At 38.1% G+C, this 26028-nt stretch overlaps 4 protein-coding genes across 6 annotated transcripts; 1 reads left to right on the forward strand and 3 right to left on the reverse strand.

The window, feature by feature from the left end:
* Positions 1–486: 486 nt before the first annotated feature.
* LOC306857210 (uncharacterized protein) lies at positions 487–5732 on the reverse strand. The gene is made up of 3 exons (XM_079397018.1): positions 5675–5732; positions 4006–4224; positions 487–3212 (listed from the first exon to the last, which is right to left on the reverse strand). Exons 2-3 carry the CDS (start codon positions 4061–4063, stop codon positions 1732–1734), a joined length of 1539 nt encoding a protein of 512 aa, XP_079253144.1. The 5' UTR covers positions 4064–4224; positions 5675–5732; the 3' UTR covers positions 487–1731.
* Positions 5733–8326: 2594 nt separating this feature from the next.
* Positions 8327–12326, reverse strand: LOC306857226 (uncharacterized protein). 2 transcript variants are annotated; one of them, XR_013783078.1, is made up of 5 exons: positions 12277–12326; positions 11942–12151; positions 11395–11555; positions 9796–9875; positions 8327–8442 (listed from the first exon to the last, which is right to left on the reverse strand). XR_013783078.1 is itself a non-coding variant. In XM_079397056.1 (4 exons), the coding sequence occupies exons 1-4, from the start codon at positions 12307–12309 to the stop codon at positions 9866–9868; spliced, it is 414 nt and encodes a 137-aa protein (XP_079253182.1). In that variant the 5' UTR covers positions 12310–12326; the 3' UTR covers positions 9721–9865. The 2 variants fall into 2 exon arrangements, 1 of the variants encoding a protein (XP_079253182.1); XM_079397056.1 differs by lacking the exon at positions 8327–8442 and having other exon boundaries at positions 9721–9875.
* Positions 12327–12685: 359 nt separating this feature from the next.
* On the reverse strand, positions 12686–13630 carry LOC306859111 (uncharacterized protein; the record flags this gene model as incomplete). The annotated part of the gene is made up of 5 exons (XM_079399959.1): positions 13500–13630; positions 13299–13413; positions 13172–13207; positions 12884–13075; positions 12686–12779 (listed from the first exon to the last, which is right to left on the reverse strand). The coding sequence occupies exons 1-5, from the start codon at positions 13552–13554 to the stop codon at positions 12686–12688; spliced, it is 492 nt and encodes a 163-aa protein (XP_079256085.1). The 5' UTR covers positions 13555–13630.
* Positions 13631–19447: 5817 nt separating this feature from the next.
* Positions 19448–23277, forward strand: nol12 (nucleolar protein 12). 2 transcript variants are annotated; one of them, XM_079397041.1, is made up of 6 exons: positions 19448–20088; positions 20268–20586; positions 20661–20709; positions 20860–20996; positions 22799–22881; positions 22986–23277. In XM_079397041.1, exons 2-6 carry the CDS (start codon positions 20470–20472, stop codon positions 23194–23196), a joined length of 597 nt encoding a protein of 198 aa, XP_079253167.1. In that variant the 5' UTR covers positions 19448–20088; positions 20268–20469; the 3' UTR covers positions 23197–23277. The 2 variants fall into 2 exon arrangements, with proteins under 2 accessions (XP_079253167.1, XP_079253166.1); XM_079397040.1 differs by having other exon boundaries at positions 19454–19607; positions 20481–20586.
* The last annotated feature ends 2751 nt before the right edge of the window (positions 23278–26028 follow it).

Genomic DNA, 26028 nt, shown 5'->3' on the forward strand with positions numbered 1-26028 from the left:
ATTTCATTTGTGTGTGTGTGTGTGTTCGCCTGATCGGGAAGTTGCAGTGACAGAAACGGTGACAAAGTTTGAAAGGAGTAAAGCATCTGTTAATGCTATTGAGTAGGCTACATAGACGCTGGAACAGGGGGGGCCAACCCCCCCCCAATCACCCCACCCCTTGATATTATGAATTTTCATGTTTCAAACAATATGAAATGTTGTGAAAATAAAACAAAGCTCTCCCTCCTTCCTTTCAGGGGTTCTATTTATTTACCATTTGTGCATTTCATTCATTGCGCCTTGACACCAGTTCAAAACTGAGTCCCAAAAGTCCGCGTAAGAAGCATAACACGTACAGACTCCATGTAGGCCTATGATTCGCTCTTTTGTTGTTCTGTTTTCTTTCTGCATCAAAAATTCAACAAATGAAAGCGTTTATCTGTATTTCCAACTGATGAGAACTATGCATATACATTCATAAATCAGTCAATTTTGTATTTTATTATGAGATATTTTATTCTAATGTGATCAGTGACTCAAGCACTGATGGACCAAAGAGCGCGCATTTCGACATTTGCAGTAAAAACCTGAAATATAAATTCTCAGAAAATGCATTTAATACCAATATATTGAAACGTCTGTTTATATACTCCATTAATAAAGAAGTCCAGACATTGGAAAAATATCAGTCCACATGCGTTTCATATTTAATATGAGGGAAATAGACATGCATGCATGCGTGACACAAAAAATCTTTAACTTTTAGGTAGTTTTAGTAATTCTGTCAATTACACTAAGGTTAGATTTCATTGAAGGTAAATTGGAGCGGCCACACTGAGCTGTGCGTAACGCCCAGAGACGTGAAGTGAACGACACAGAGGCTATCCGGTACTGTCTGAAATGGTTAACTCTGTGGCGATGCATGTGTAAAACAGATTTAACTAATCATAAAGTCAATCAGGATACATAACACAAAAGGCCTACACTAAAAAATCCCCCCCCCCCAAGAATCCCGCCCCCCTCTCACAATTTAGTTCCCACGTCCCTGGTAGGCTAATATGTAATATCTACCAAAGAAGATATTTTGTTTTATAAATGTCCATAGAGCGGCCGCGCGCCTGTGGAGCCGTAAAGCCTGCACTCCGCAGACATGTGCAGTAATGTGCAGATCAGCTCTAACATCAATGAATCTGAATCGTCACTGAATCCATCATATTATCATGCAAAGCATACACAACGAGCATCCCTAATTGCTATTCTTACAATCCTGCTTATTAAACATACTGAACATAATATGAAACCCATAAGAAAGCACAATGATATCATTTATATCATGAAGTAAACTGATATACAGAAATAAAACTTTTTGACATTGTTCTTTGGGGAGGAACTCCATCTTTGAGTTGATCTGAATCTCACAGTTGAATCTGCTGGCTTTGAAGATTAAATTTATTCACTGTGAAAACTTTAGATAATGTTTCTTTGCCATATCACTTGTAATGTCTGGTTAGGACAGATTTATCCAGATGGTATTGTATTGCTTGATGCATTATTGTCACTTTTGTTGAGGACGCAACATCAGAGCTGAAAGACCTGAAGATGATCTATTTACTGTGAATGTTTTTTGTATGACTGTGTAGAGCAGAGGAATTATTGAAACGCTTCCCACGTGCAGTGCAGCGATACGGTTTCTCTCCAGTGTGGATCATCTCGTGATTTTTCAGATTTCCTGACTGACTGAATCTCTTGTCAGTGAGAACACTTGTAAGGTTTCTCTCCAGTGTGGATCCTCTCATGCAGTTTTAAACAGGTCGCTGTAGTAAAAGTCTTCTCACACTCAAAGCACATGTACTCTCTCACAGCAGTATGTATTTTCTGATGTGCTTTCAAACTTTGTAGACGTGAAAAACTCTTTCCACACGAATAACATGAATGTGGTTTCTCCTTTGTATGAACTGTCAGGTGTTTCTTCAGGTATGAAGCTCTCAAAAATGTTTTTCCGCACTGATCACATGTGAACGGTTTATCTCCAGTATGAACTCTCATATGCCCTGTAAGGTTTCCTTTTAGTGTGAAACTCTTCCCGCACTGATCACATGCGTGTGGTTTCTCTCCAGTGTGGATCCTCTCATGTGTTTTCAGATTTCCTAACAGACTGAATCTCTTGTTGCAGTGTGAACACTTGTAAGGTTTCTCTCCAGTGTGGATCCTCTCATGCAGTTTTAAACTGCTTACTGAAGTAAAAGTCTTCTCACACTCAAAGCACATGTACTCTCTCACACCAGTGTGTATTTTCTGATGTTCTTTCAAACTTTGTAGACGTGAAAAACTCTTTCCACACAAATGACATGAATGTGGTTTCTCCTTTATATGAACTCTCAGGTGACTCTTCAGGTGTGAAGCTCTCAAAAATGTTTTTCCGCATTGATCACATGTGTACAGTTTCTCTCTAGTGTGAATGTTCCTGTGTTCCTTAAGGTGTGATGATAGTGAGAAACTCTTCCCGCACTGATCACAAGTGAATGGTTTCTCTCCTGTATGAACTCTCATATGGTCTGTAAGGTTTCCTTTTAGTGAGAAACTCTTCCCGCACTGATCACATGCGTGCGGTTTCTCTCCAGTGTGGATCCTCTCATGTCTTTTCAGATGTGATGACTGACTGAATCTCTTGTCACAGTGTGAACACTTGTAAGGTTTCTCTCCCGTGTGGATCATCTCATGCAGTTTTAAACAGTTTGCTGTAGTAAAAGTCTTCTCACACTCAAAGCACATGTACTCTCTCACACCAGTGTGTATTTTCTGATGTTTTTTCAAACTTTGTAGACGTGGAAAACTCTTTCCACACAAATTACATGAATATGGTTTCTCCTTAGTATGAACTCTCAGGTGACTCTTCAGGTGTGAAGCTCTCAAAAATGTTTTTCCGCATTGATCACATGTGTACAGTTTCTCTCTAGTGTGGATGTTCCTGTGTTCCTTAAGGGTTGATGAGTATGAGAAACTCTTCCTGCACTGATCACAAGTGAACGGTTTCTCTCCAGAATGAACTCTCATATGAAGCTCAAGATTATATTTGCTTGTCAATCTCTTTCCACACTGAGTGCAGGTGAAAGATTTCTTGGCTCTTCTTTTCTTTAAATCTGTCTGCTTGGGTTTTTCTCCACTTCTGACATTATTTTTTTCCTCAGATTCACTCAGTTCTTCTTTCTCTTCATTATCTTCAATCAACTCTGAAACAAAAGTAAAAACAGTAATTTGTCAGTAACTCATTAAAAAAACAAAACAGAAAAGTGAAAGGACATAAAGTTAACCCTGATATAACAGCAGAAAGTAGACAATTGTATCATAAAATTGATTATTTTGATGCAGTTTTATAAATTATACGTCCCTGAATCTTTCCTTGAATGAGGAACACTGATCTTCAAATTATTATTTTTAAAACATTATAGGCACAAATCTGATGTTTCTTAATGGAGAACTTTTAAAGATGTTTGATCAACATCATGAAGGATCTGAGGATCCTCAAATATTAACTCTGTGTTGCATCAAGAGAGCGACTATGCATTTGTGTTCTGTTTTTATTTTCTTGTTTTTATTAATTTATTATCATTTATCATCATCACTTCGTCTCCTGCTTCTGCTCTTCTCTGGCTTTGTTCAGTCAACTTCTTGGTTGATAAAAGACTGTTAATACAGTTTTGATACCAGACAAGACTGATATTAATGGGTTTTGGGTATCAACTACCCTGCTGACTATTTGTTCAGATACCAGACAAAATAGATATTTTTTTCTGACAGGATCTGGCATCCGGGACTGGATCTTAATTATCTGGCGTGGAGACTCAATCTAACATACATTTAGTTGAAAAAACCCAGCTGAAGTGTCCCTTTATTATTTGATGCTTCAGCAAAATTATTTAACAGCTCTAGAGATTTTTCCTGTCAGAACAAGCCAAAATATAAACTGTGTGAAGTTTTCTAACTGTCAGCATTATTAATGAAGAATGAAGAATAAACACCAACCTGTTTGTTGTTCAGTATCTTGAGTGTGTTTGATTCTGCAGGGTTCTGGATCTCTCATCTTCTCTCTGTCCTCTTTAATAAACTCAGTCTTTGATCAGATTTCAGCTCTTCCTGATGCTCTGATGCGCGTCTTCACTCATAAACTGATGGGAATATTCCAGCATTTATTGGTGCTGAATGTGTGATTGTTGTGGAAGGAGTTTTACTGAACATGAATTTCTGTGTGGAAGAAGAAGATTTGCCAAAATAAACAAGAAATCAAATGTTTTCCATTAAATTACATTGTGTTTGTTAATATACAGTTGAGGTCAAAAGTTTACATCCCCCTTTCAGAATCTGCAAAATGTTAATATATAGTACTGACCTGAATAAGATATTTCACATAAAAGAGGTTTACATATAGTCCACAAGAGAAATTAATAGCTGAATTTATAAAAATGATTCAGTTCAAAAGTTTACACCCCCTTGATTCTTAATACTGTGTTGTTACCTGAACGATCCACAGCCATTTGTTTTGGTTTTACTGCATTTTTTGTGTATTTGAACCCATTCCAACAATGACTTTATGATTTTGAGATTCATCTTTTCACACTGAGGACAGCTGAGGGACTCATATGCAGCTATTACAGAAGGATCAAACACTGATGCTCCAGAAGGAAAAACTATGCATTAAGAGCCGGGGGTGAAAGTCACAAGAATGACTTACTACAGGTGAGAATAAAAAAAAAAATTATTTAATTAAAATATTTTCCCGCTCTGAAGTTTATAGTACATTCCTAGTGTCCAGAGTGAATGAATACAGGTATATTTCATATGTACTAAGTACACAACCACAATAATTTACCTCAATTACCTCCCTTTATACAGGTACAGTACTTAGCATTTTGATGAATTATATTGTATTTATATTAATTATATTGTATATATATGCTATTTTTATTTTCCACATTCCAAAGCGTTGGAATAACTGAGAGCTTTAATTAAGGTGGATTTATTTTCCTCATTTGTGAAACTATTTGTCCATGCCTGAGCCATATTCAACTCATCTGTTATGAACGGAGGAACACTAAATCACAGTGATTGTTTTTGTTGGTTGAACGAAGGGCATTTCTGGAGTATAACTCTCCTTTCTGTACTGACCACACGTTATTTAAACAAATCACTCCAGCACTATTCATACGAGAAGCTGACATTTAGGGTAGGGTGGCGGATAATGCCCCCTTTAAGGACTGTGCAATTTTTTTCTGTGAAACAAAAGTTAAATGTGTTTGTTGTAATATTTGGCCAAAACTATTTGAAATTACGGAATCTGAGGGTGAAAAAAAATCAAAATATTGGGAAATTCGCCTTTAAATTTGTTCAAATGAAGTGCTTAGCCATGCTTATTACTAATAAAAACATAAGTTTTGATATATTTATGGTAGGAAATGTACAAAATCTCTTAATGGAACATGATCTTTACCTCTTTATCTTTCTTTTGATCACTCTCATCAACATAGTCCATAGTTACAATAAACATTTATCTTGTGGTTATTTTGGGAAAAACAGTAAGGGAGTGTTTTCCCACACTCTACCCTACCTCAAATTCCTGCTGCCCTCAAACTGAATTACAAAATAATCCATGCACGACACCAAAAAGCAAATAATAGAGAAGAAAAAGAGGACTCACCCTCACCATACAACCCTCTTCTTCTTCTTCTTCCTTGATGTTTAACAGCGGTTTCAATGGTGCATTACCGCCACCTACTGTACTGGAGTGTGAACCGGATCTAGACTGAGACAAACTAACACTAGAAGGGAGACTTCCATGAGACTTCCCCCTTTAATTAATAGTAATGATTTCCAAAACTGTATTCTGTATCCTATTTGCTACAGCAGTGTCCTTCAGGAAGCTAAATAAATGAGTACTAATATCATTTGAAGTTTTTCCCAGAAGTTCCTTAAGTGAATTCCCTTGTAACCTCAAATTCCTTATGTTTTCTTTCATCTTTATCCTTTCTCTCTCATATTTTTAACTCTGGCTGTTTCTCATTTAAAAAGAACGCAGAGAACGGACTTGCAAGGCTTCCTTGAAGAGCGAGGACTCAGAACACATCCTTGCAGGGGCGGACTGGACATCTGGCAGACCGGGCATTTTCCCGCTGCGCCGACGTACTTTTTGGGCCGGGCCGATACATCTTCTCATACCATGTTTGTCTGATCTGATATTATTATATGGCTTTAGTGCTTTTATGGAATAGGAGCTGGTATACATATTCAAGGGCGTGCAAAGATGGGTAGTATTTTGATCATATGTAGTGGGCCGATCTGGGCCAAAGTGCCAGGGCCGATTTTTTGTCCCAGTCCAGCCCGGCATCCTTGGGAGAATTGAGCCTTCTTGCTTAACTGACAGCATAGACTCAGCATAAGCAGCGATCAATGGACAATAAATATGACATAGCATTACAAACAAATGTCAAACATTTCATACTATAATAGATATTATATTTTCATATAATTGTACACTCTTGAAAGAAACGGTTCTATTTAGAACCAGAAATGGTTCTATCACCCGCTTCATATATGGAACTCCAAAATGGTTCTATATAGAACCATTTAAAAGGGTTCCATAAAAAGAACCCCAAATGGTTCTATGAATCCAAGTTAAATGGTTCTAAATAGAACCATTTAAGGGTTCTTTATTATTAAACGAGTTATTATTAAATAAGAAAATATAAACAATCCAGGAAATTCAAAAAGTTAAAATTTATTCAATTGATTCTACAAAAATATTAGTGTCATATTTAAAATTACACCTCTGTATACTTCTGTATTAGACAGCAAATTTCACATTTACATTTAAGATGTTTAATTACATTTAACCATTGCCTATCACAGCTATGCTGATGATACCCAGATTTACCTAGCCTTATCTCCAAATGGCTACAGCCCCATTGACTCCCTCTGCCAATGCATTGATGAAATTAACAGTTGGATGTGCCAGAACTTTCTTCAGTTAAACAAGGAGAAAACTGAAATCATTGCATTTGGAAACAAAGATGAAGTTCTCAAGGTGAATGCATATCTTGACTCTAGGGGTCAAACAACTAAAAATCAAGTCAGAAATCTTGGGGTGATTCTGGAGACAGACCTTAGTTTCAGTAGTCATGTCAAAGCAGTAACTAAATCAGCATACTATCACCTCAAAAATATTGCACGAATTAGATGTTTTGTTTCCAATCAAGACTTGGAGAAACTTGTTCATGCCTTTATCACCAGCAGGGTGGATTACTGTAATGGTCTCCTCACCGGCCTTCCCAAGAAGACCATTAGACAACTGCAGCTCATCCAGAACGCTGCTGCCAGGATTCTGACTAGAACCAGAAAATCTGAGCATATCACACCAGTCCTCAGGTCCTTACACTGGCTTCCAGTTACATTTAGGATTGATTTTAAAGTACTTTTACTCGTTTATAAGTCACTCAATGGCCTAGGACCTAAATATATTGCTGATATGCTCCCTGAATATAAACCGAACAGACCACTCAGATCATTAGGATCGAGTCAGTTAGAAATACCAAGGGTTCACACAAAACAAGGGGAGTCTGCTTTTAGCTATTATGAGGCCCGCAGTTGGAACCAGCTTCCAGAAGAGATCAGATGTGCTAAAACATTAGCCACATTTAAATCAAGACTCAAAACTCATCTGTTTAACTGTGCATTTGTTGAATGAGCACTGTGCTATATGTCCGAACTGACTGCAATACATTTTATGTATAATCATTTTCTTTAAATTTATTTTAAATCATTTTCTATATCATTTTAAAATTCTTTGTTTTTATTATTTTTATTTCCATGTTTTTATTGATTTTAATGTCTATTTCACTTTCTTTTATGTAAAGCACTTTGAATTACCACTGTGTATGAAATGTGCTATATAAATAAACTTGCCTTGCCTTGCCTTGCCTTGCCTAACCATTTAGTTTGAATATTTCATTTAAGCATTTTCACTTTACAATAAACATACATAAGCTTGTCTATGTACATATACAGTACTTCACTTTTACATGTCTCTCTGAAATGAGGAAAAACAAATCATTTTTGATATTTGACAATGCAGATAAAATCAATACATGAACAATTAAAACATCTATTAAATGGCACAATTCACACAAGTTGACTGTACATTTTCAGTACAGGTATTGGTGTTCTTGTGTCATGCTCTTGTCTTAGTTTAAGCATATATTTTTGAATAAAAGTCATTGTGTGCTTAACGTCAACCGGGTATTGCACATTGAAAAGAAAATAGACTGCAAACAGGCATTCCACAGCCTGTGTCATGTCGATGTCTGCCTCGCTTATGATGTTCACATTGTCCATTATAATGCTGACGCTTTCAGCCTTGAAGGGATCAGGAGAGCCGTTAAACACAATGGTTGGTGTAGGACCTTTGGGTTCCTGTAAAACAAACATTTCACCTTTTGAGTGCTTTTCACCAATTAACAGAAGTCATCAAATAGACTTAAAATTACCCCATAATATACTCACCAACAAGCCAAACAATGTGTATGACTTTGTTTCTTGAGTTTAACACAATCTGAGATATATTTAATAATAAAAAGCTTTGTAATGTGTTTGAATGTCAACATTAAAGATGACTGAAGAACATTCAACATGCTACCACGTCAGCTCCACTTTGATTACTTTGAATCTCATTGGTTCTTTCGTTCTTGTAACTGAATCGTTCATGACACAACACAGATATGACAGCTAAGCACGTGACACACAAGAACCAACAAGCCTCATAATTATTGATGTGGAGCTGATGTGCCACCCCATTGGATGTTATTCCTTTATATATACATAGTCTAACTATAGCAACCTATCTTGGCAAATTTAATCTTTTTATCTCACTAACGTACCATTTGTACGTACCATTTTGCTTTAGAAGACAAGTATTAACCCCTGGAGTTGTACAGATTTCTTTTATGATTTAAATTGGGGTGCTATTCAATAACATTACAAAGCAGTGTAAACAGTACAAAGCTACAGCCATATCACCCTGCAGCCCAAGACCGGTTGCTCACTGAAGCTAAGCAGGGTTGAGCCTGGTCAGTACCTGGATGGGAGACCTCCTGAGAAGACTAGGTTGCTGTTGGAAGAGGTGTTAGTGAGGCCAGCAGGGGGTGCTCACCCTGTGGTCTGTGTGGGTCCTAACGCCCTGGTATAGTGATGGGGACACTATACTGTAAAAAGCACCATCTTTCGGATGAGACGTTAAACCGAGGTCCTGACTCTCTGTGGTCATTAAAAATCCCATGGCACTTCTCGTAAAGAGTAGGGGTGTAACCCCGGTGTCCTGGCCAAATTCCCTCTACTGGCCCTTGTCTATCGTGGCCTCCTAATAATCCCCATCCACTTGATTGACTCTATCACTCTCTCCTCTCCACCTGTAGCTGGTGTGTGGTGAGCGCACTGGTGCTGTTGTCCTGTGGCTGCTGTCGCATCATCCAAGTGGATGCTGTACACTGGTGGTGGTTGAGGAGAGACCCCCCCATATGATTGTAAAGCGCTTTGGGTGTACAGCAATATACAATAAAGCGCTATATAAATGCATCATTCATTCATTCATTCATTATGACTAAGGAAGAGTGAGTAAATTATAGGGTACATTTAATTATTTGAATTTTTTTTACAAATTTGGCATAAGGGTGAGTAAACTGACTAATATTTTTATATTTGCATGAACAGTTCCTTTAATTCAAGTCAAGTGCATCAAATGTTAATGAAACTACAGAAGACTATACTTACACTATCTACACAGTAGAGGAAGCTGGCGTTTTCTTTAAAAAGTGCTGGCAATAAAATGAGTGCAGCATTCCTAACGAGACCTACAAACAGATACAAATTATTGTATATTAGGTACAGAAATCAATTAAAGGGATAGTTTACCCAAAAATGAAAATTCTGTCATCATTAACTCACTCTTGTCATTTTAAACCTATATGGCTTTCCTTCTTCAGCATAACACAAAAAAATATATTTTGAAGAATGTTGGTAACCGAACAATGCTGGTACCCATTCACTTCTATTATATGGACACCAAACCAATGCAGGTCAATGGGCACCAACGTTGTTTGGTTACCATCCTTCTTCAAAATATCTTTTTTGTGTTCTGAAGAAGGAAGTCATAAAGATTTGAAATGACAAGAGGTGAGTAAATGATGACAGTTTTTATTTTGGGGTAAACTATTCCTTTAATATTTGCATTATTTTAATACATGTTTTCACTCATTCAATTTATAGTAGCTACAACCTTTACATTGACACTAGAGATGCACCGATTACAATTTTCTTAGCCGATTCCTATTTCCGATTTTTCTAACCACTTTACAGCACACACAAATATTTATTTTCTATCTTTTCTTTAATAGAACATTTTGCATAGAACATAGATAATTTTTTTAACAGATAAGCGCTATAAAATAGAACTATATAAATTACTCCTGGTGTGGGAAATACACAGCATCCTTGCAGTATAAAGATATTTCTATAATTTCTGGCTAGTTTAACTTTATTTTTTATAATCATAACCATACTTGCAACCAAAACTGAATAATGAAAACAAGTTAAATGGGTAAATCTTCTACAAATATTTTTGAGTCTTCGTTTTCTTTTCTGACATAGCCTACTGGAGTTCTAAAACACACTAGACATTCTTATTCTGTGCATTTTGAGCACTTTTTGTATGAAATCATTTTTAGTTTGTCAATCAAAAGTGTGCTTTCACTTTAATTGAGCGTGAGCAGCAGCAGAAATAGACCCGTGCCGAAACCCGCGCTTCACTGCTGCTCACGCGACGCTCCTGATCTCGAAAAAAAAAAAAAAAAACCGCGCTACTCACGCGCCGCTGACATTTGCGGTGTGAAATGGCCGTAATTCACGAGGTTTCCTACATGTGCACTCCATGTGCACGTGTGATGCTGGTGTTGCGTGATGTTAATCATGCGGCGCCCGAGTGCATTTGATCGGCATTAAAATCTGCATGTGTCAGGCTGACCGGCCGGTCGCCGGTCATGGCCGATCACGTGAAAATCGGCCAATTCCGGTCACCAGCCGATCAATCGGTGCATCTCTAATTGACACTGCATACAATGCAACTTTACACTGGGCATGGAACTACAGAGCCCAGGAAGTCACCTGTGTGAGAAAAAAAAACAACAATCCATGGCGACGGTTTTGCAATCTGTCCGCTCAGTTTATAAACCGTACTCACAAATTCTCAAACTGTTCCCTCAGTTTAACAAAACCGTCGCCATGGATTATTGTTTTTTTTTCTCACACAGGTGACTTCCTGGGCTCCGTATGGAACAGATAGGTTGGATGGGGAAAAATATATGGTGTTGTTACCTTCTGTGATTTCCTCTGCTGGTCCAATGAGATTGGCGTAGAGTTTTTTTTTGACTTCCTTCTTTTGCACTCCTGATGATGTTTGGGGCCATTTCATTCAGAGATGTTTCCATGTTCTTTGCCAAGTCTGTTCCAAACCTCACTGTCATTTCATGCAGCATCTTAAATACAAACCAGTACAATTACTTCAGGTGCTTATATCCAAATTACACACTTTCAGCCAAACAAGTACCTTAAAGTCAGCATGAACTGGAGGTTGCAACTGACTACCATATAGTGATGTTTTTCCGGGACAGAATAATAAGTTCAATAAGAAAAATAGTGGGTGTGATAAAGTAATGAAAAATACTTCATATTTGGCAGACGCTTTTATCTAAAGGGACTTGCATTGCGTTCAATCTATACATTTATCAGTATGTGTTCCTTGGGATACCCTTTTGTATTGCTAACACATTGCTCTACCAAATGAGCTACAGGAATTCACAGAAATATAATTACACTGATTTTTCTTATCTGCCTGGCACAAAATGTAACAATGTTTACTCACAAGCTGTGGCACTCCAAGAAAAGGAAACTGCTCCATTACTTCAGCTGCAGGCCTGTCCATAAGCTGTACTCTTTTGAAAAGAGTGCGCTTCATCCGGTTCTTGACCTCAGAGTAACTGGGATTGCTTTTACGCAACTCCAGGGTGATGGCATTAATGTGTTCCCAGAAACTCGTCTCATCCTCACCCATTACTTCCAGGTCCAATACAATCTGAGGTAGGAAGACAGTATTGTGCAGTACGTAAATATGAATCAAAGTCACAGAATAAAATATTTAAGATTGAAACATCAATCTTAAAAACTGATGTATCACTTAAGGAACACCAAACCAAATACCTCCTGTGAACAAGCAGAATCTTTATATGCCATTATATCCAATGGTTCTCTTCTACATTTTGCACTCTGAAATAATTGTCAGCATGTGTTACATGTTAAGACAAATTTAATCTGCCTTTGACATCAAATTTATTGAACTGAACTTGCCTCTTGTTGTTGAGTAAGTCCCTCAGAATCGGTTTGTCCAGCACACTTCCTTTTAATCCCATACTTCTCCTTCATTTGCAGGACGATCGATGAGCTAACCAAGGGAATCCTTTCTTTTTTAAATTTGTTTCTATAGGCATTCCAACAAGGTATCCTGTAGACACATGTATACTTTCTTTTAAAATAGATTTTTTTCTGTGTGAGATTTTTTTATGAGCAATGATCTCAATATTTTCACAATATTAAAAGAACTGCAATATGTTCATACATAACCAGAGGAGCTGCCATCCTTCAGAAATGGAAAGCGGGTGATCAAACTCCCCAGAACATCTCCATACATTTTATGATTTGGGTACCTAAGAAATATAATCAAATATATTATTTCAGTACCCAACAACCAACAAGTTTAACATAAAATACATTTAACTGTTATAAAATACAATGAAATACAATACTGTACCAGGTGTGCTTAGTGATGCTGTCAAACAACACTTGAATCAGTAATGCACGGATGTGAGACTTGTCCTTCTTCTTAAAGCCGGGATCCTTCCTCTGCAAAGCTGCTTGCAATTCAGGGGGAAAGACAGGCAGGTTGTATACTGCTGGCCAAGGTTGGGCAACAAATGAGCCCTCATTCTCACAGGGTTCTTGTCTGTAAATATGAATACAATGTTTAAATCTTTTATACAGGATTTTATTTTACTTGCCACAATACAGTTTGTTTAAACTTCAAAACAACGATACATACTGAGTACAAGATATTTGAGGCACTTCAGTTTCCAGGCTGTTTAAAGAAATATAAAAATATAAATTAGGATAAGGATTTTAAGCTTGGTTAGCATTCGTTTGTTTAATATTTAACAACACAGACTTACTTTTTTAACTTACTAAGCTCCTTCATAAATGTCACCTGTTGTTTCATTACAGGAAAAAGTCTTTCCACCATCCTTTCTGTGAGACCCAGCAGAGTCTCCCCATCAATTTGCTGCTCTGTAAAAAAATACCAAATATTTCATATTCTAAAGAAGAAATAATAAATAAGAGAGAGACATGCCACAGAAGTACAATATATTTACCTAGAAGACTGCACTCTGTGGTATAATGTAATATACTTAGTATCATCATGCACATATGTGTCAAGAGGATGAAATTCTTTCTCCTCCCCTGGCTGCACCAGAATCCACTCCTTCTGGTCCTCCAATTTGAAAGCATGGTAATGTCTTTCAAATGTTATTGGTATCCGCAGCTTGCCAAAGATCATCCAAGCACCCCTGAACCGCAAAATCTTCACAATCTTCATAAAGATTGGGATGTCCTCCTCCACAAGATCTATAATTAAGTTGTCTCCCACACAGTATTTCACGTTGTTGGTCATAACAGAGCTACACACACCAAGCCTCTCATCACCCTGAACATCCTCTGCCTCACTTTTTCCAATCACACCTTTCTGTATCTCCAGTGGTAATGCTCGAAAAGGTACTACACGTTCACCCTCCGTGTAGTTGTCCTGACGCAGGGAATCCAGCGAAGTCAGTTCCCAGCACTGCCTTAACTGGTGCCTCTTGGCAAGAGTGTAGCTGAGATTCTTGAAGTTACACGTGTTGTGGGCTAATCGCTTGAAGTATTGGTGCTTTCCCTCGAATCTCATGCACCACAGCTGTTTCAGTGGCCCAAACTTTAATATCAGTTGTGGATAATGAATGAGAAAGTGTAGTTTTGGAGTGAAAGTCTCAGGGAATACAGACTGGAAGGAGGACAGGAATTCGCCTATCTGAAGGCTTAGAAAAGGGATGCTTTTCCTTTGTATGGTGGGGGACAAAATCACATCTCCTATATCCCTACACTTCAGGTAAATGTCCCAGTGCACCTCACCTTCTGGAATGTAATGTCCAATGAGAAATGGCAAAATCCTGAAGAGGCACCAGACCTGAGCAGCAGACCCTGAGAGTGTGTTTTTCTTTAGAACAGAATCTGGAAGTTTCTGAGGGAGGTTAGCCCGTTCATTCCTCCCTATCTTAAATGCATCCAATTCAGCATTTATCTGACTTAATGAGACAATGTGCAAAAAATGTAATGCCTGGATAACTCTGGTAATCACAAGAGGCACCACACCCTCCAGAAAATCGTGCATTAAGTCAGGGGGAAAGTTTTTTGTCACATCAAAGTAGTTCAGCTCAGTGAAAGGGCACTCACTGACCACACCATATGTCTGTTTGGATATTCCAGTACTTTCCCTGAGTGCTTGCAGATGGTACTGATGTACCTGAGAAGATCGGATTATTACATCATCTTCGTTAACGTGAGACCTTAGGTCTTTGTAGCTAATCATACAAAAGCGACAGATCCGTCCACTGCTAAAACAGCAGGTGAAACCTGCCAGGCTGTGAGCAGACAAGTTGTCAGCTGAAATAGTGGCAAGAGCGCATTTCAAATTGATGTTCTGACCATTTACACTGACCTGCAGTCCTTCAGTGTACAACAGTTTCAGGTCATTAATCTTCATCTCCATAAAGCTCCATAAAGCTTTTCAGCAGATGGAAGCATGAAGTGCTCCAAAATCTCCTGATAGCTAGCTGCATTGACCCTGCCCTTGATAAAACACAGTGGACCAACACCAGCATCACTGACTGTGGGTACTTGACACTGGACTTCAGGCATTTTGGCATTTCCCTCTCCCCAGTCTTCCTCCAGACTCTGGCACCTTGATTTCCGAATGACATGCAAAATTTGCTTTCATCCGAAAAAAGTACTTTGGACCACTGAGCAACAGTCCAGTGCTGCTTCTCTGTAGCCCAGGTCAGGCGCTTCTGCCGCTGTTTCTGGTTCAAAAGTGGCTTGACCTGGGGAATGCGGCACCTGTAGCCCATTTCCTGCACACGCCTGTACACGGTGGCTCTGGATGTTTCTACTCCAGACTCAGTCCACTGCTTCCGCAGGTCCCCCAAGGTCTGGAATCGGTCCTTCTCCACAATCTTCCTCAGGGTCCGGTCACCTCTTCTCGTTGTGCTGCGTTTTCTGCCACACTTTTTCCTTCCCACAGACTTCCCACTGAGGTGCCTTGATACAGCACTCTGGGAACAGCCTATTCGTTCAGAAATTTCTTTCTGTGTCTTACCCTCTTGCTTGAGGGTGTCAATGATGGCCTTCTGGACAGCAGTCAGGTCGGCAGTCTTACCCATGATTGCGGTTTTGAGTAATGAACCAGGCTGGGAGTTTTTAAAAGCCTCAGGAATCTTTTGCAGGTGTTTAGAGTTAATTAGTTGATTCAGATGATTAGGTTAATAGCTCGTTTAGAGAACCTTTTCATGATATGCTAATTTTTTGAGATAGGGATTTGGGGTTTTCATGAGCTGTATGCCAAAATCATCAATATTAAAACAATAAAAGGCTTGAACTACTTCAGTTGTGTTGTAATGAATCTAAAATATATGAAAGTCTAATGTTTATCAGTACATTACAGAAAATAATGAACTTTATCACAATATGCTAATTTTTTGAAAAGGACCTGTATATATATATATATATATATATATATATATATATATATAAAGGAATAAACTGTGGATCATATTAGTAGAGTAAAAAATATAAAAACCGTAAAAGTTCCCCTGTAGTCAGAAATGTTATCCTTTAAAACTCATCTTTGATCATCAAAATGACATATTTAAATGTTTTTAATTAGCTGTGGTATAAGAGCAAATAAAGAAACAAATGAAAACAAAATACAAATAAACCAACCCAGGAGCGAGGCAGGCTAAAGATTAGGCCTTCCAGCGGCCCACACTAATTTACACACGAGCACAAAAGAAAAGCACTCACACATTAGTGAAATCCAGTCAAAAAAAGAAAAAGGAAAACTGCACAATTTGAAAACAGGACTCCCACACCAAAAAAAAATAATAATAGATAGCCTGCCCACGCTGGATCCCCCAGCTCCTGAAGATAGAAAGAAAAGGACAATTAAAACTGGTATAGCTGTACAACAAAACAATTAACAAAAAAGAAAGAGAATTAACTAATCAATTTACAAATTCTGTACTTCACAGAAAAAAAAGAGACAAAAAAATAAAATGGAAACCTAACATTTAATCCTGGAACACTAGTCAAAGACCACAATCAATTTAAACCACAACAATGGTACCAATTTATACACCAGGAGCACATTTATCTTATTTCACCAGGAATAATGAACAAACAACAAAAAAAACCTTTAAACAGCAAGCAACAATGGCAAGTTAAACCCCCAGAGGATGGACACTGCAGCACCCCCGCACGGACGCTGCAAGCTGCAGAACAAAACGAAACAAAAGGCCCGCCCATTTAGAGGAAAAATATGATTGGACAAGTTTTCTGTCATTTAATATTATGCTCCCATTGATTGACTACTGTTTGGCCCTCTGTAATTTCACAGCTGGACCACCAATCACAGAAACATTCAAATATGGAGAAATGGGCATCGTTCATTTAACTCAATCACTGAACAGGCAGATTTGAAGAGTTTATTTCCACAGAAATTGTATTTATTTTATTTAGATGATTATTGTCAAATTCTGAATTGCTTAAATAAAATTACAAATTATAACATTTTATTAAAAATAATATTTAAAAGTTTGTCATTCATTTTTTTTTATGTAAATAATATTTTACAATAGTTTAGGCCCTCTCTGAGAGTGCCCTTACGGTTCCCCTCTGTTATGCCTCGTTTCCACTGAGCGGTACGGTACGATTCGGTACGGGTCACCCTGATCAGTACCCTTTACTTGATAGACGGAAAGCAGCGATCGACAATAAGCACAACTCTGCCTCTTTTATGTCAGTTTTTATGAACAATAATAGCCGTTATGAAAGTATAAGATGCTTATATAAGAGGAAATAAAGACAAAAGCAAACAATTAACAGTCAAACATTTGCTACAGTCTGCGCTGCAAGTTACTACGGTAAAGTTTAAAATAAATAAAAAGTTAAACTTTGTGCTCAGTCAAAACGATATGTCCAGGAAAAAATGATAGATTCATGAGTCCACGAATGCCTGTTAAATATACACAAAACGAATTGATTCTCGTTTAATTACTACAGAGACATCAGAGCTGGTGGCAAATGTGGGAAGGACTAGCCGAGCGTAAGGCTGCTGGAGGCATGAGCACGAGAACACAGCGGAGCAGAACGAGTGAAGGAGAAGCGTTATCCCCTCGTATCACGCAAAAGTGACGATTCTAGTCAACCAATCAACTTCTGCAGTGAGTTTAGCTCCACCCTTTTGGTACCCTTTGCTCTGCTAGGTACCCCAACGAAACGGTACCAAAAAAGTGGTACGGTACAGTTCGCTATTTTGGTACCATTCACAACTTCTGACAATGGTACCTAATTGCGTACTGTACCGCTCAGTGGAAACGAGCCATTATATTACTATATCCTGCACAGGTCTAAAAACCACCGCCTTACATCCCAGCTTACAAGTCCACATGAAATAGACTTTATTACTTTACTAGCGCACATTGCTAGTCTTGATGTGATCAGTTAATCCATGTTATGAAGTCTTTCCTAGAGTCTAGATGGACTTAATGCAGATGATGTTTTATATACAAAGTAATTGGTTCCTCCACAAAAAGCCAATAGGATTTGTCCATAGGCTTTTGGATTATAGCAAAACATAAGCTCTGTGTTCAATCATAGTTCATGAAACTGACACGTTTTGTCCATCCAGATAATCTTCACAAAATAATATAACATAAACAGGCCTAATATAACTTATGAACTTTGAAGCCTAAATAAAAGCGCCAGAAGTAAAAAGCTAAAGTCAGGCTATAAACGAACTACAGAACTTTGAATTGTAATGAATTTTAATCCACGCTACATGAACCTTTTCATATAAACTGAATAAATACAAAACTAGAGCCAAACTAAAAAATGAGACAGTAGTAATAAATAGTATAGTGAATAAATGAAATAATCATAACTGAAGGACATTTGAAAGCATGTATTTCTGTGCATTTGGAATAAGGTGCATTAAAAGTCAATAAATCCTTGATTAATGTGAATATATTAATAAACATGTGTCCCCACCTACTATTCAATATAATTCTAGTGCATGTAATCTATTAAATAACAGCAGAGAGAACGAGTGTTTGCATGTGGTAAGATTAAACTTATTTTAGTGAATGAAGTACTGCATTTCAGCTCTCATTTTACTTTTTACATATTTAGCAGACGCTTTTATCCAAAGTGACTTACACTGCATTCAAGTTACAGTTATTTTATCAGCTCTTGCTTTCCCTGGGAATCGAACCCATGACCTTGGTGTTGCTAGCGCCATGCTCTATGCTTTCAACAGCTTCATGTGGCCATAAACATTTCATTTTAACATGGCTTTAAGCACTGCATCATTAAAGTTAACAAGAGAATGTGTGCAAACTGCAATTTATAATAATAACTTAATTACGCAGAATAATCCATGCACGACACCAAAAAGCAATGAATAGAGAAGAAAGAGAAGAAAAAGTGGACTCTCTCACCGTTTTTGATCTACATTACATTACAATGTTAAAACTTGTGTCTTTACTGGTGAGTTTTCTCCATTTCATATGTTATCGGCAGGATGCCCACATCAGTGCTGTATCCATTATTATAAGCATACAATAAGCACTGCAACATGATACAAAGACTTTATTTGCAAAAACAGATACCTCCATTTTTTTAATTTTCAAAAATCATGTTTTTATTATGTTATTGTGTTTTGTTGTGTTAATTATTTTTTAACCTAGTCAAAATAACCCAACTGCAGTGTGATTGAGATTAATTGGAATGCACAATGAAGAAACATGATTTCTGAGAATTGTTAAAAACTGTTTTTGAAACATAAATTATTTCTAAGATCCTTTAAGGCTTCAATGTAATTCTTAGGATAAATTTTAAACATGTTACTCAAAGCTAGCAGGCATTATCTAAGCTTCTTTTCACGGGGACTTTAATTGTATCCAGTGTGCGGTGGGGGACCTTTATTTTGGCGCTTCCGGTAGCTCCGCTCACAGAAGCGGAAGTTATGCACTGTGTCACACGTGTTTATTAAAACTCAGGAAAATGGCGAAAAACGGCAAATCGAAGCAGAAATCAAAGTTTAACAGCGGCGTGAAACAGAAGAAGAAGCAGAGAAAATGCGTGCTGATGTTCGACGATAAAGAGCGAGAGTAAGATGATCATTAAAACATCACACTGAGGAATAAACACACTAATACACATAAATAATAGAATAATGCATCACAATAACCTCTGTAATTACAGAAGACACTTTATTTCCGTTTGCTTTTTTATTGCTTAAAATATTAAATAAACTTAACTTAAATAATATACTTAGCTAGTTGCCAAGGGAACATTGTTCATACAATCTGGCTATTAATTTAACTAAAACTGGCTCCAGAAAGATTAATTATTCAATTTCACAATTTAATATAAATGTAAAATTTGTGTGGAATATAATTTGTACTTGTGTTTTGAATTGTACACATAGGAAATATAAAATTAAAATGTATTCAAAGTACTGATTACAAACTATAATTAATATGAAATCACTAGTATTTAATTATAAGTATTTATAAAATATCCGTATAGTTATTAAAGGTGTGGTGGCCCAGAGTGATTCGTGTGTACACTAGTGGCTGTATAGTGAGAGTGTGTTCTGAGCTCCACACACACACAGGAATATGAAGCTGAAGTGTGTGTTCTGAGCTCCACACACACACAGGAATATGAAGCTGAAGTGTGTGTTCTGAGCTCCACACACACACAGGAATATGAAGCTGAAGTGTGTGTTCTGAGCTCCACACACACACAGGAATATGAAGCTGAAGTGTGTGTTCTGAGCTCCACACACACACAGGAATATGAAGCTGAAGTGTGTGTTCTGAGCTCCACACACACACAGGAATATGAAGCTGAAGTGTGTGTTCTGAGCTCCACACACACACAGGAATATGAAGCTGAAGTGTGTGTTCTGAGCTCCACACACACACAGGAATATGAAGCTGAAGTGTGTGTTCTTCTGCTCTGCTGATGATAACCAGAGACTTCCTGACGGGTTTCCACAAGCGTAAGCTGGAGCGGAGGAGAGCAGCGCTGGAGGAGATGAAGAGCAAGCTGAAGGAGGAGCAGAAGCGCATCAGAGACGAGGTGAGAGCGTGAGCATGATGAGGATGATGATGGTGATGGTGATGAAGCAGCTGACTGCTCTGATCTTCCTCCAGAGACACAAGGAGTATCTGAAGATGCTGCAGGAGCGCCGCCAGGCTCTGGGTGAGTCAGGGCTCATGACTAGGCCTGAAACATTGTGGAAAATAATCTAATTGCGATTGTTTTTTACGAATCGTGTTTTTTCATATGCAATTAATCATTCGGGCCTAGTCGTGACACGTGTGTGAGGTCATGTGACATGTATGTGTCTAGATGAAGCAGACGAGCTGGTGGACGCCATCACAGCCACGAAAGAGAGCGTTCAGTACGACCATCCCAACCACACCGTCACCGTGACGACCATCAGCGACCTCGACCTATCAGCAGACAGATTACTGCAGCCAGATCAGGTGACCTTCACTGACCAATCAGCTGCTCGCTAATGCACGAAGGGCTTTTCACACTGTATGTGGAAATCTGGCGCGATGACGCTTTCGAATCAAAACAATATCATTATATATTATATCAGACGCTCCAAACACAGATACGACGGCTTGTTCTGACCGAGGACCTGGCTGTTGCCTGATCACATCGAGCACATTCAGATCGCTGAGTTTCAACACATTCAGAATGGTTTGTGTTTTGGTGTGTTTAGTGATTCTGAATAGATCCGTGTAGTGTCTCTGTGCAGTCCTTTGGCGTCTCCCTGTGGTCTTGTTTGGTATGGCAGGTTGACTTGTGCTTATTTGTTGAAGTTACTGTATAATCTAGCTTAAGTACTTGTAAAGAATATCTGCAGTGACATTCTTGCTAAGTATTTTTGCAAATATAGAACTCTATGTTTAAGTCTATCTTGAAATTGTTTAGTTTAAAAGTAATTGCATGGAATTAAACTAGAATACTTTTTTTTTTTTGAAGTATTGACTCGGAGAGGAGGGGGTCTTGGAGTAAGAAAGGTTGAGGACCACCGCTCTAGATCTTCTGTATTAAAAAAATCGAGTGAAACGTTTTTTGAAATATGAAAGCAAATAGACATGATCATGGCAGTATACTCTCTGTATGTGTTTTATATGCAGCTCATGGTATTTTTATAACAGTAAAGGATGTTTATAAGAAGTGTGGCGTTATTAAACACACAAAGAGTGCCTGTCTGCCTATTATAGAGTCAAAATCAGCTATAGATCACAATCAGAAGCTATTACAAGCACTCGATGATGGTTTAAAGTGGGATTTATTTTATTTTAAGCAGTGCTGTCGATTGATTAATCGCATCTGTGTGTGCTGTGTATATAAAACACACACATGCAGTATGTTTTGAAAATATTCACATGTGTATTTATTTATATTCATATAAATTATATCATATATAAACACATTTTCCTTAAATATATACATGCATGTGTGTCTATTTAAATACGTAGTAAATATACACACACACACATATTATGTAAACAAAAACTTTTATTTTGGATGCAATTATTCGCGATAAATCGTTTGACAGCAATAGTTTTAAGCAAATATATTAACAATTACATTTTCAAATGTAGCTTGATGTACCTCTATTTATATTTTAAGATGTTTTTTGTAAGCTTTATAGATAGTTTGCGTTTCTGGCATAAACCAAACTTTATTTAGCTATATTAATTTAATGCTGTATATTGTTAAATCCATATAGGAGATGCATATCTGAGGAAAAGTGCATTGCTGGTTGGCGCCACCTAGCGTACAGCGTGAATTAGCAGAAGGAGAATAGTTTCGCTCTCAGTCTGAAACGGCCTTAACTGTGTCTCTGTGTGTGTCTCTGTGTGTGTGTGTGTGTCTCTGTGTGTGTGTGTGTGTGTGTGTGTGTGTGTGTGTCTCTGTGTGTGTGTGTGTCTCTGTGTGTGTGTGTGTGTGTGTGTGTGTCTCTGTGTGTGTGTGTGTGTGTGTGTGTGTGTGTGTCTCTGTGTGTGTCTGTGTGTGTCTCTGTGTGTGTGTGTGTGTGTGTCTCTGTGTGTGTGTGTGTGTGTGTCTCTGTGTGTGTGTGTGTGTGTGTCTCTGTGTGTGTGTGTCTCTGTGTGTGTGTGTGTGTGTGTGTGTGTGTGTGTGTGTGTCTCTCTGTGTGTGTGTGTCTCTGTGTGTGTGTGTGTGTGTGTGTGTGTGTGTCTCTGTGTGTGTGTGTGTGTGTGTGTGTCTCTGTGTGTGTGTGTGTGTGTGTGTCTCGTTTCTGCAGAGAGATGAAGAGCGTGAGGAGGAGGATGGTGAAAAAATCCAGGCCCTTCCGAGGACAGCGGGATACCCCCTCATGTCTGAAAAGTACTGACTGATTGATATTGATACGTGTTGAATCAGAATGTCACCTGACTCCTGAATGATTCGTTCGAGGAGTCGTGTCCGATTCATTATCTGTGTTTCTGCAGGATCCAGAGGCTCACGGCGTCACTGAACAGTCTCGCTAAACAGAAGAAGAAGAGGAGGAAACGGACGCCCAAACAGGAAATGAGGCGGGAAGACAATCAGACCGACAGGAAGTCGTCATCATTCACTCACAGCAAGAAGTTACGGAAAGGAAAGTCCACCATAAAACAGAGACGCAAACGAACGAGCCGGAGCGAGCGCAACCAGGACTGATGAACTCTCGACCGATGCTCCGCAGATGTGCTTGTGTTCTACATGTTTGATACTTAACACATTAAAAAGAGTCTTTCATCATACAGTGTCATACTTTCACTTCAGAGTAAAGCTCAGTCACAACATTGATTATAATAACTGTACAATAATAACTAATGATTATAATAACTGTACAATAATAACTATAATGATAATGATACATATAACAACAATAACAAGTGTAGCGATAATGATAATGAATGATGATAACTGTAATGACTGGAACAGTAATAACTCACGATAACTGTAATGATGACTAACAATAACTAACTAACGATAATGACTATAACAAAGTGATAGCATGATAACTAATAATAATAACAATAACTTTAATAATTAACAATAATGATTATAACTATAGAGATAACTGTAATTAATAAAGATAACTAGAACAATAACTAATAACTAACGATAATGACGACTATAACAAAAACTAATGATAGCTAATAACTAATAATAATTACTATAAAGATAACTGTAATAACTAACAATAGGGATAGCTGGAATGATAATTATATGGATAACTAGAACTAACGATAATGATGAATATCACAATAACTAGATAACGATAATATATATTTAATCCAAGGGCATTTTTTATCTTAATAGAGGGCATTTTCCCACTAATCTCATTAATACTTTCATTTCAAATTCTTACATTTGATCTGTAAATTCAATTATAATAATATGGTTGTTATTATCAATACGTTATCAAATTAAACAATTTACACTGAAAAACACAACTGCATTAAATAATATTACAAATTTATTTTCAATATTTTTTGAATATACAAACAGGAACTGATGGTGGAAATGATCTATTGCAGTCCAAATTCAAAATATTGGAGAGGGGTTTTTCACCTGGTCCCTCTGTAATCATATTATGGTATTTTTATGCTTTAGTAGAGTCAAAACTTATATACAGCACCTTTAAAGGATTGCTCCATTTGATCATTAATCACTTACCCCCATGTCGTTCCAAACCTGTATAAGCTTCATTCGTCCTCAGAACACATTTAAGATGATTAGGATGAAGACCAGGAGGCGTTTGAGTGTCCAGTAATGAACACGGTCAAGGCCCAGAAAAGAATGAAAGACAAGTAGATCTCATATTTGACCATCAGCTTAGCGATAGGAATGGCTCACGCAAATCTTCTCGAGTACAGGTCTTCACGGGTCCACTTGGATCCCAAAACCCGAGCCAAAACTTCTACGAGTGCCTCGGACACAGGTCGGGTTCGTTATGAGCAGCCTCGGGTCTCAGGTAATTAATATAAATGTGCTTTTCCCAAATGGACCCGATTAGACCAGAATTGTTTTCAACTTTCCCGGATGCGTAGCCTACTTGTGTCATTGCGCTGCGTGTCAATGCAAGGCTTTTCTTTTATGTGAATAACCCCTTCACCGGAGATGAGGGAGGCCCGTGTAAATAACACTGCTGACAACACTAGCAAATCCATGAAACTATCACGTTTATATTTCCAATCTACTGGTTACAATTGAAAGCCAAACTCAGAAAGAACATGTATCCATCAGGCAGGCAAAGATATAAAGTAAAAGGCTAAAAAATAAGTCAACAAACTGAAGGAAAGTAATGGAAGTCGGCAGGACCCCGGGATTTCTCTGGACCCATGCGGGGCTGCAGGCCAGTAGGGTCGGGTCGGACTGTGGTTTAATTTCATCGGGTCTGTCTCGGGTCGGGTTTATCTATTTAAAAATGATTTATGCACGTCGGGTTCAGGTAAGAAGTGATTGGGGTCGGGTACGGGTTAGGACCTGAGAAGACCTCGGAGATTTGTGCGGCGCTCGTAAAGCATGCTTCAATCATATTGTGCTGAGAACTGCTCCATTTGGTGTCTACATGAAGTTAGCGCTTAAAATTAAATAATTAATTAATAGCCTGATTCGAGGTTTCCATTTACCATGGTATAAATATTGGGGAGCGGGTTGAACTTGCTAGTTTTGGTTATTGGGGGTGTTATATATCCCCTACCCCCCCCCCCCCCCCCCCCACAAACTACGCCCCTGATAATAGCTGTAATAACCATTATCGTTCACACCAGCGGACAATATTGTTCTGTTTATTAAAAATGTGCACTGCAGTTTTGTCATCTGTCTTTTTAAGTGCTAGAGCTCTTTAACTCAGGATGGATTCTGATAACTTTATTAAAACGGAGAAGGTATGTTGAGTAAGTATTTGTTGAGAAACTTAATCTCACAATTTGGACTTTTTTGTCGCAGTTGTGAGACGTAAGCTGACAATTCTGAGAAGAAAATTCTTAATCGTGAGATATAAACTTGTTGGAAACCTGCTGTCTGCGATTCTCGTTACTGCAATAACTAAATGTATTTCAGTGGTTTAGTGTTTGTTGTACTGCCTTTATAATGATTCATTGATTCATGACTCACTTTTGAGAGTTTAAACTCGTTCTGATTCAGTCCTGAGAGTTTGAGGTTTAAATCTGCTTCAGTCACAATGAAAATCATCAGAAAAAGAGGCAGAATACTCTTCAGGTCTTTTTCTGGATTCTCGTGTGTGTGTGTGTGTGTGTGTGTGTGTGCACGCACTTGTACAGCTGTCTCTGTGAGGGCCGGTTTGAGTTTTAGATCATTGGAGTGAGGACAGTCTGGTAAAGTGAGAACATTTTGGCCGGTCCTCCCTTTCTGAGAGCCCTTTAAAGGCCTGTTTGAGGGTCAAGACTTGGTTTTAGGGGTCAGGTTAAGTGGGTAAAAGGAAAGGGTTTGGGTGAGACACTTAGTTTCATTAGGGTATGGAGCTAGAGATTGCATTGT

This window comes from Barbus barbus, assembly GCF_936440315.1.
Source record: "Barbus barbus genome assembly, chromosome: 3".
Classification (NCBI taxonomy): domain Eukaryota; kingdom Metazoa; phylum Chordata; class Actinopteri; order Cypriniformes; family Cyprinidae; genus Barbus; species Barbus barbus.

What these genes read in the sequence shown, in the direction of transcription:
- LOC306857210 (XM_079397018.1), bottom strand. Translation starts at nt 4,063, where the DNA reads ATGAGAGATCCAGAACCCTGCAGAATCAAACACACTCAAGATACTGAA. An exon ending in AGATACTGAACAACAAACAG is followed by an intron (nt 3,213 to 4,005) that starts GTTGGTGTTTAT and finishes CTTTTGTTTCAG; the next exon opens with AGTTGATTGAAGATAATGAA.
- LOC306857226 (XM_079397056.1), bottom strand. Translation starts at nt 12,309, where the DNA reads ATGGCATATAAAGATTCTGCTTGTTCACAGGAG. An exon ending in ATTCTGCTTGTTCACAGGAG is followed by an intron (nt 12,152 to 12,276) that starts GTATTTGGTTTG and finishes TTCCTACCTCAG; the next exon opens with ATTGTATTGGACCTGGAAGT. An exon ending in TTCTTGGAGTGCCACAGCTT is followed by an intron (nt 11,556 to 11,941) that starts GTGAGTAAACAT and finishes TTTGTATTTAAG; the next exon opens with ATGCTGCATGAAATGACAGT.
- nol12 (XM_079397040.1), top strand. Translation starts at nt 19,501, where the DNA reads ATGGCGAAAAACGGCAAATCGAAGCAGAAATCAAAGTTTAACAGCGGC. An exon ending in TTCGACGATAAAGAGCGAGA is followed by an intron (nt 19,608 to 20,480) that starts GTAAGATGATCA and finishes GATGATAACCAG; the next exon opens with AGACTTCCTGACGGGTTTCC. An exon ending in GATTACTGCAGCCAGATCAG is followed by an intron (nt 20,997 to 22,798) that starts GTGACCTTCACT and finishes TCGTTTCTGCAG; the next exon opens with AGAGATGAAGAGCGTGAGGA.